Consider the following 8,600-nt stretch of genomic DNA (forward strand, 5'->3'; position numbering starts at 1 on the left):
ACCTCATGTTCAATATTGCCCTGTCCACTCCCTCCCGTTGTGATGTAGATCTCTGTGAAGATCTCTTCCAGAGGTGTTGAGCTGCCTTTTTCCTCGTTTAGTTTCCACCCGAAGAAACGCTGAAACTTTGTCTTCAGATTCATCTTGAGTTGTTGTTGAGGAGGAAGAGTTTCTAAATGGCCAAAGAAGAGAGGACATATGTAATGTTATGGTAAAGTCCTTACATAAGAGGACTTGGTAATTCCTAATTTAAAAGGGGACCATGTGTCTGCTACTGTAGCTGCTGAACTTTGGAACAGGTTTCCATTTGATTAATAATGACCATATTAAAACTAATGTCACTGTCCAGGGCTGTGCAATAGTTATTGTATTATTACTTATCAGTAATAATATCCAAATTAAACAAAGTAAAATGGTATGAATTATGGAATAACATGTCTGTCTAATATTGACTGTTGACTAAGGTTAGCGGTCTAAACACCAGCATGTTTTATTGTTATGACTTGTGTAAGAGCCATATTGTTTTCTGTTGGTTTTATTCTTTTGGTGAGGTCACTGCAGGGCATGGTCAAGGCCAATGTTTCCAGGGTATTTAAAGGTATCATGACATTCATTTTCACTTTTTTTATTTTCAATGTTTTATTTGGGGTTTTATGACCTCAATTACACCCAAAAAACCTGAACTTAGAACATTCAGTGGATTTTCTGTGGTCTGGGGTTTTCTGAATAATTAGGCTGAAAAGTAATCTGAGCTTGGCCCTTCGACAGTGAGGTCACTGTCGAATAATCCCGCCCACTCTCCTCCTCGCCCCTCCCCTCCCCTATCCTTTCCTTTGGGGGGGGCGGAGCAGAGGCGATGATTGACAGGCAAAATCCCTCACCAGCGACACCCGCAGGCAAAGATTTCTTTTTTCATTGCAGTTGAAAAGGCTTTAGAAATGTGAGAGAAAAACACCTGCCATTGATCACTGGAATGGAATTTTCACTTAAAACTTTTTGTACACTTTTGAAGGACCAGGACAAAGACTTTGAATGTGGTGTAAAAGTGAATGTCATTAAACCTTTAACAAGGTCCCTAATCAAGCGCAGGTGTTGCTGAGTGGGAGAGGCAAACAGTTGTTTGACTGTGTTTCATGAGGGCTGGTGGTCTGTATCCTGTGCGTTTGACTGTTTATCTTGCATCATGTTTGTATGTTGAAGTGACAGACAACTACAGAGAATAAATCATTTTGTTATAAACTCAACAGACACGTTTTTGGACATCAGTTTGGATTGAACACACGTCTAAACTTAGTGCTAAAGTATAGGACTTAGTCACTACAACTTGTATCTTGTGTTATTTTGTAGTGACAGGGTTTACAATCAGAATAGCTATATTGCCTCATCACAGGTTTAAAGGGTTCTCCCTTGTGTTTGCTGTTTATTGCCAGTTGGTTGAATGTCGTCATATGTGCTTATTTGTTGTGGAGTTTCCCAGTGTAGTTTTTTGTTCATTTAGTGAGCTCCTCATGTTCTGTCATATTAAAACTCTTGCACTTGGACAGCTGTGCCTCTGGCTCTTTGTTCTGCCATTGTTCTACCTTCTCCTGACTCACACCCTGACACCAGCTTGTTCAACAGTCGGTCTTGGCGTACGTGCCTGGGTGACAAACATGCTGCTGACAGCACGCCTTGTTACACCACATCCAGATGAAATGCATCGATGGTTTACAGTTTGTGGTTTTATAAATTATATTAAAGTTGTTGTGTGTGCCAGCCATTTTTCTTTTAAATTAAAGTGATACCTTTTAAACGAAACAAAAAAAAACATAAAATAGAGTAATTTAACAATACATCTGGTCTTACCAACGCTCTTCAACTGGTGGGGTTGGTGTTGTTTAAGGGCATCGTAAAATGCTGCTCTGACGACTGTTGCACCTGGATCTATTACCGTTGTATACAGCATCCTCATTTGGTCGATAGGTGACTTCTCAGCTAGAATCCTCTGATAAATCTCATGATGAACCATGGTGGTTCCTAGACTGTCTACTATAGCCATGACTGTGGAGGCGTCTTGAATCAACTTTGCCCTTTTCTGCATCACAAACTGTGCTGCTTGCAAGAGGAAAAAAAGAGTGGAAAATAATGTCATTATATGAATGATAAATAAAGCTCTCATCTGTACATCCCCACATAAATAGTAGTGTAACAACTGATACATTTATAGTTTTACAATATGATTTTGAGGATGTACACCCAGGCAAACACAATGTAGCACCAGCTAACAACGTACTTATTACCTTAAGCAATGAACTGTAACAAGAACAGAAAAACACTCACCTTTTTCTGCATCACTTTTTTCTGAAGTGGAGCCATCATCAGCATCCTGTTGTACCAATTCATGTTATTTTAATCATATAATGACTGAGTGAGCTCTATTAGACAACATAAAGTATTGTATTGATGAATTGAATACACATGACCCAATGGAAACAAGCCATAGTGCTTTCTTGGGTTAAATCCTTTTAGCATTAATTTGTATAGAACTGTAATTTGTGCTTTTTTTTTGCAAACTGTTAATAAAGTATTCAATCAATCAATAGTACTTTTCAACCAGAAACCCACCACCTTTTGTGTCCACTGTTAGATTTCATATACTGTAGTAATAACTACACGTTTCTTATCAATATAACATTTCTTTGAGCCTTGTTTAAAGTGTAGGCACCAGTACCTTGCTAAAGTGATGTCACATATCTCTCAAATACCCCCCAACTACTGTATATCATATTAAGCTTGTGGTCATAATTATTCAATGGTGGAAGTATTACTGTACTGTACTGATGTATTACTTCAATAAAATGATCAATGCCACAATGTAGAACTACTCTATTACAAGTAAAAGTCCAGGATTCCAAGTTTACTTGAGTATAAGTATTGGCAACATATACTTAAGTACTAAAAGTAAATGTGAAGAATGTCCCCTTTCACAAGTTTGTATGAAAATATTTTGAAAATTTCAGATCTACAAGCTCACAATGTATACAAATCTACAAAGTACATAACTAGTAACTTAAAGTTTTCAAATAATTGTAGTAAAAGTGTAAAAGTATATTTGCTCATTCTTTAGTATTTCAGTAGGACTTTTAAGGCTCTGTTATTGACATGAACGATTGAGCCCTTTGAAAAAATAAATACATTTAATAACCCTTTAAATTAATTTACAAATAATGTAGTAACTAGAAAAAGTGCTCCTCTGAGCACAAGTCTCCGCCAGGTCAGGGTGCCTTTCGGGGAAGACAATGACGCAAAGGCTCTATTGACATGAACGACTAAGCCCTTTGACATAATAAAATAAATATATATATGGTATATATATATGTTATAGAGTTAATTTATTATAGAGTGACAGAGTGATGTGAGGCACGTTTCATCAGTGGATGAGCTGAAATAATTTCAGCTCTCTCCTACGGTGACATTGTAATTATTTCATGTTATTATTATAATTTTTTGTATTTACTACACCATTTATGGAAACCTTTTTACATTTTGAAACCACTTCACTCAAATCCACACATCTATAATTATAAGATTATGTTAAAGCTGTGAATAAATAATTAACAATATAATGCATGTAGCCTACCTGGGTGTGTGGAGCAGGAGCTGAAGGTGAAGGTGAAGCTGAAGCTGAAGGTGAAGCTGAAGGTGTCTGGTCGGCCATTCTGTGTTTTATTAATGAGGTGGACTGGAGGAACAGCAGGTAAACAACCTGTATGATAAAATCATATTAATGAAAAACCTATATGATAAGATCATATTAATAAGCAACCTGTATGATAAAATCATATAAATGAAAAACCTATATGATAAGATCATATTAATAAGCAACCTGTATGATAAAATCATATTAATGAACAACCTGTATGATAAAATCATATTAATAAGCAACCTGTATGATAAAATCATATTAATGAACAATCTGTATGATAAAATCATATTAATGCACAATCTGTATGATAAAATCATATTAATTAACAACCTGTATGATAAAATCATATTAATGAACAATCTGTATGATAAAATCATATTAATTAACAACCTGTGTGATAAAACCATATTAATGAACAACCTGTATGATAAAATCATATTAATGAACAACCTGTATGATAAAATCATATTAATAAACAACCTGTATGATAAAATCATATTAATGAACAACCTGTGTGATATAATCATATTAATGAACAATCTGTATGATAAAATCATATTAATAAACAACCTGTATGATAAAATCATATTAATAAACAGCCTGTATGATAAAATCATATTAATGAACAACCTGTATGAAGTAATCATAATCAATAAGCAACCTGTATGATAAAATCATATTAATGAACAACCTGTATGATAAGATCATATTAATAAGCAACCTGTATGATAAAAACATATTAATGAACAACCTGTATGATAAAATCATATTAATAAACAACCTGTATGATAAAATCATATTAATAAACAACCTGTATGATAAAATCATATTAATGAACAACCTGTATGATAAGATCATATTAATAAGCAACCTGTATGATAAAATCATATTAATAAACAACCTGTATGATAAAATCATATTAATAAACAACCTGTATGATAAAATCATATTAATAAACAACCTGTATGATAAAATCATATTAATAAACAACCTGTATGATAAAATCACATTAATGAACAACCTGTATGATAAAATCATATTAATGAAAAACCTGTATGATAAAATCATATTAATAAACAACCTGTATGATAAAATCATATTAATGTATGATATAATCATCTCTGTTACTTTAACTCTGAGTGGAATATAGTCTTTAAAATTAAGGTAAATATTAGTCATGAATATATCCTGTTGGGTAAAATACCAAAGGGGATAGACAGAACTGAAGACAAGTACCTTATTAAAATATTAAGATTAACGGCCCTCAAACTTATAACCAAAAACTGGCTTCAGAAACTAAGCCCTAGTGTACAGAAATGGAGGGAACTAATGGAACAAATAAAAGTAATGGTGCAGTTAACATATAAAATCAGAGGAAATCAGAGTAGTACTCTGTGGGCTAAATGGGAGCTCTACATGGAAAGTGTGGGTGTGGACGGGGGGGTGACCATAATGCAAGCTACGAGGACTTAGCACCTCAGCCTAACTAAAAGCATATAGAATACCACTGGAAATATTTAAGGAAGAGTCAACAACCAATGGGGGGAGCACTTTTAACACAGTACTGTTTTTTTATCAGGCACTTGATGAAGGACTGACCTAATTAATGATCGTTTTGCTCTGATGTTTTAGTTGGAGAAAAAGAGTGGTAAAGAATATGAACTTGAACACGGGTTAGTCTCCATGTGCCTCTGTACCTTGTTTCTGTTTTTGTTTTTTCTCCAGTTTTTTTGTCGTGCTTGTTTTTCTTGTTCTAGTTTCTTTTTTCCCTGTTAATGATGTCTACTTTGTGTCAAGTTGGTGCCTTAGTTGTTCTAGTTCTTTCTGTTTTGTTTTGCCCTGCTTTGTCCCAATGTTGTATTTTGTGTTGTCTTTGTAGTCACATGACTACTCACTGTGGTGCCCATATGAAAAAAAATAAAGTATAAAAAAATAATAATAATAATGTTACACACTCTCAGAGAGAGAAATAAAAGTTTTTTTTTAAAGACAGAAGGTTTTAATAAAACTGAATGTCTTTCATAGTTTGAACAAGGAATAAACACATTGATATGAATTGTGGTCATAAAAACCTTACATATGAATGTGTGACTGAACAGCATTTCTTTGTAAATAAAGACACTTTGACTGTTCCTGAAATGAATCACATTATTGTTCAATGTCTCTGGAAATGAACATTCAGCTGCCATCGACACCCTGACGGCCACCCGCAGGCTGAGGCAGAGGCGTGATGGGGTCTCGAGGGCCCCCGTCCCCAGCGCGGCACAAAGGACCTTTTAACAGGTCGTTCATGAAAGTCCTTGCGGTCTTGTTTCCAATGAGAACCTGTGAGCAATTGAGGTTAAGAGTCTTGCTCAGGGACAAATTTCATATCATCGGCACATGTGCTGGGATAGCCTGGAATCGAACCTGGGGCAACCAGGGCCTCTAGTTCCCTAGGCGGGCTCACTAACCACTCAGCTATGGCCGCCGCCGCACCTAGACCTGCCGGGACAGCAGCGCCCCTCTCCGCCAGGCCGCAGTGTGCGGTGTCACCTACCCCTGGACCCAGCGGTCTGAGGGGCGGGGCCCACGGCCTGGACCCAGGATATAGCTTCTGGACGCCCGCTGACCGGGCGGCCCAGGCCAGGTTCGTGGGCCGACTCGGCTTAACGACATGCGGCGCAACCAAGATGGACTCCATATGAGCGGAGGGATGGCGATGGACAACGCCACCTCCCGCTATCCGCCCCACGTTCGAGGAGCCGGATTGAACGGGTGCACACGTTATAAACGCCTGCCTAAGCAAAAGACTTTGCAGAACAATTTGTACATTTGAAACAATAATGTTAATGTACGTATATTATTTATTTTCCGGAATAAAGGTTTTTCAGTCAAAACCCTGTCTGTTTCTTCAAAAAGCAAGGGTTACAGGCTGTACATGATGCCCAGAACATATGGGCGATGAGCCTGCTGCCCCTGACTTAGCAGCAGGACGAATGTTGTTTGTATTGTAAACTGTATTTTTCAAAACAACAACAAGGTTTTAGGAGGAGAGCGAACTGTCCCCGTTCGCCCACCAGATGGCACCATCACCCGATTCACGGCCCCCAGCCCTTGCGAGAAATACTCTTCTCGCAGGGCTTGGGGCCAGGCGAGCGATGTCTCACAGGAAAGGTTTCCTTCCCTACTGTGAATGCAAGCCATATGGGAGGTACCCCCGACACCAGGCGATTAACAGGTCCATCCATATCTCCTCGTATGAAAAGGAAGGGGGGGTAACGGCGGCCCATATTTGGACTACAGACACAGGTACCTAGAGGGTCCTCAGCCCTTAGTTTACGTTCTTTACCTTCACGTCTGCCCAGCTTGAACAAGTGGCTGGTCGCTGCGGGCCGCGTCGCATGACGAAGCATGAAACTTTTCGTCCACTGAAAGTAGGTTTCAGGACTGTTCGGGTATAATGTGATGTCATGCCAACTCTACCGAAGTTTTCCCATGAGAAACGAGCCAGCCCCTGTGTCATACTGAGTCGGGGGTGGGCCGCGGGGCCGCCCCGACGGACTACACAGGCACAGCGGGGCTCAAGGCCTCGGCCATTACATGGCTCATACATGGCAGGACTACTCATGGGGATGCTCATTCGACAGTGCTAGCCACAGCAGGGTGTGACGGCGCTCAGCCACCAGGGGGACCCGCAGTCCCTCCCAGCGGGCGAGCCTGCTGGGAGTGGGGAGCCGCTGGTTAGTGCTGGTTAGTGCTGGTTAGTGCTGGTTAGTGCCGGCAGGGCTGTGGCCACATGTGTTGCAACCCGGCCACGTACACTACTGAGGGCTACTGACGAGTCCCTCCCAGGTGTCACTCCGGAACCTTGTGTGCGGCCAGATCTGGCAAATCAGAATCCAGCCAGGAAGTACATCAAGATAATACTTCTGTGTTCGCACTAGAGGGAGACGGGGAGACCCATAGCGGGACCTCTCGCTTCGTATTTCATAGAACCGGGGTTCTATGAAATACAAACCTATAGTTTGTCACAAATGGCCCAGGCTTGTTTGATATACTATTAATAATACTTATAAAATGTAGTTTGTCACAAATGGCCCAGGCTTGTATGATACATTATTAATTATAATTATAAAATGTAGTTTGTCACAAATGGCCCAGGCTTGTATGATACATTATTAATTATAATTATAAAATGTAGTTTGTCACAAATGGCTGTGGCATCACGAGGGGACAGGTGCTAGATGGGTGCTATATTCCTACACCCAAAATGGCTGTTGTAGAAAGAACTGCAACTCCCAGGGTGCCTCAGCACACAAACAAGTGTGGGTGTTTGAGGCACCTAATAGAGCATCGCAGTTCCCGCCCACTTCCTGGTTTTTCGTGGTGCCGGAAGGAACAACTCAATGCATTTTTCCCATTGACATTTCCAAAAATATTTATATCTATTAATTTAAGCCTCGAATCAAGCCATCATGACATGACATGAATCATGACCATAAAACGTTTGATTCTGTGATTTTTTTTGTGTGAAAACGGCAAAACAAAGGGTATTTATTAAATATAGTATATCATATAATTAAATATAAAATAAAAAAAATCACAGAAAAAAACGTTTTATGGTCATGATTCATGTCACGTCATGATGGCTTGATTCGAGGCTTAAATTAATAGATATAAATATTTTTGGAAATGTCAATGGAAAAATGCATTGAGTTTTTTCTTCCGGCACCAGGAAAAACCAGGAAGTGGGCGGGAACTGCGATGCTCTATAGAGGCAGAACTGAGAGAGCAAACACACAGGACAGAGACACACAGAGGACAGAGGACTGGATGGAGCTGGACCCCAGGACGGAAAGGGAAGGCTTGTGTTAAGTAACCGTGTGGACTTTGTTTGGACTTAAGAACATTATTCTCCCTTTGCGGACATTTA

At 39.1% G+C, this 8,600-nt stretch overlaps 1 protein-coding gene across 1 annotated transcript in view; it reads right to left on the minus strand.

Moving 5' to 3' along the window:
- LOC308098660 (NLR family CARD domain-containing protein 3-like) overlaps positions 1-2,075 on the minus strand; it is a gene marked incomplete at its 3' end in the record, with an annotated part of 29,827 nt that extends 27,752 nt beyond the window's left edge. The window contains exons 1-2 of the mRNA XM_080447067.1: positions 1,846-2,075; positions 1-172 (exon numbers count right to left, since the gene is read on the minus strand). The exon at positions 1-172 is cut by the window's left edge and continues 1,614 nt beyond it. Of these exons, the coding sequence (XP_080303193.1) occupies positions 1-172; positions 1,846-2,038 (365 nt within the window). The 5' untranslated portion in view covers positions 2,039-2,075. The remainder of the gene's footprint in view (positions 173-1,845) is intronic.
- Between the last annotated feature and the right edge of the window lie 6,525 nt (positions 2,076-8,600).

Source organism: Gymnoscopelus braueri (genome assembly GCF_963280865.1).
Source record: "Gymnoscopelus braueri genome assembly, chromosome: 13".
NCBI classification, from domain to species: Eukaryota; Metazoa; Chordata; class Actinopteri; order Myctophiformes; family Myctophidae; genus Gymnoscopelus; species Gymnoscopelus braueri.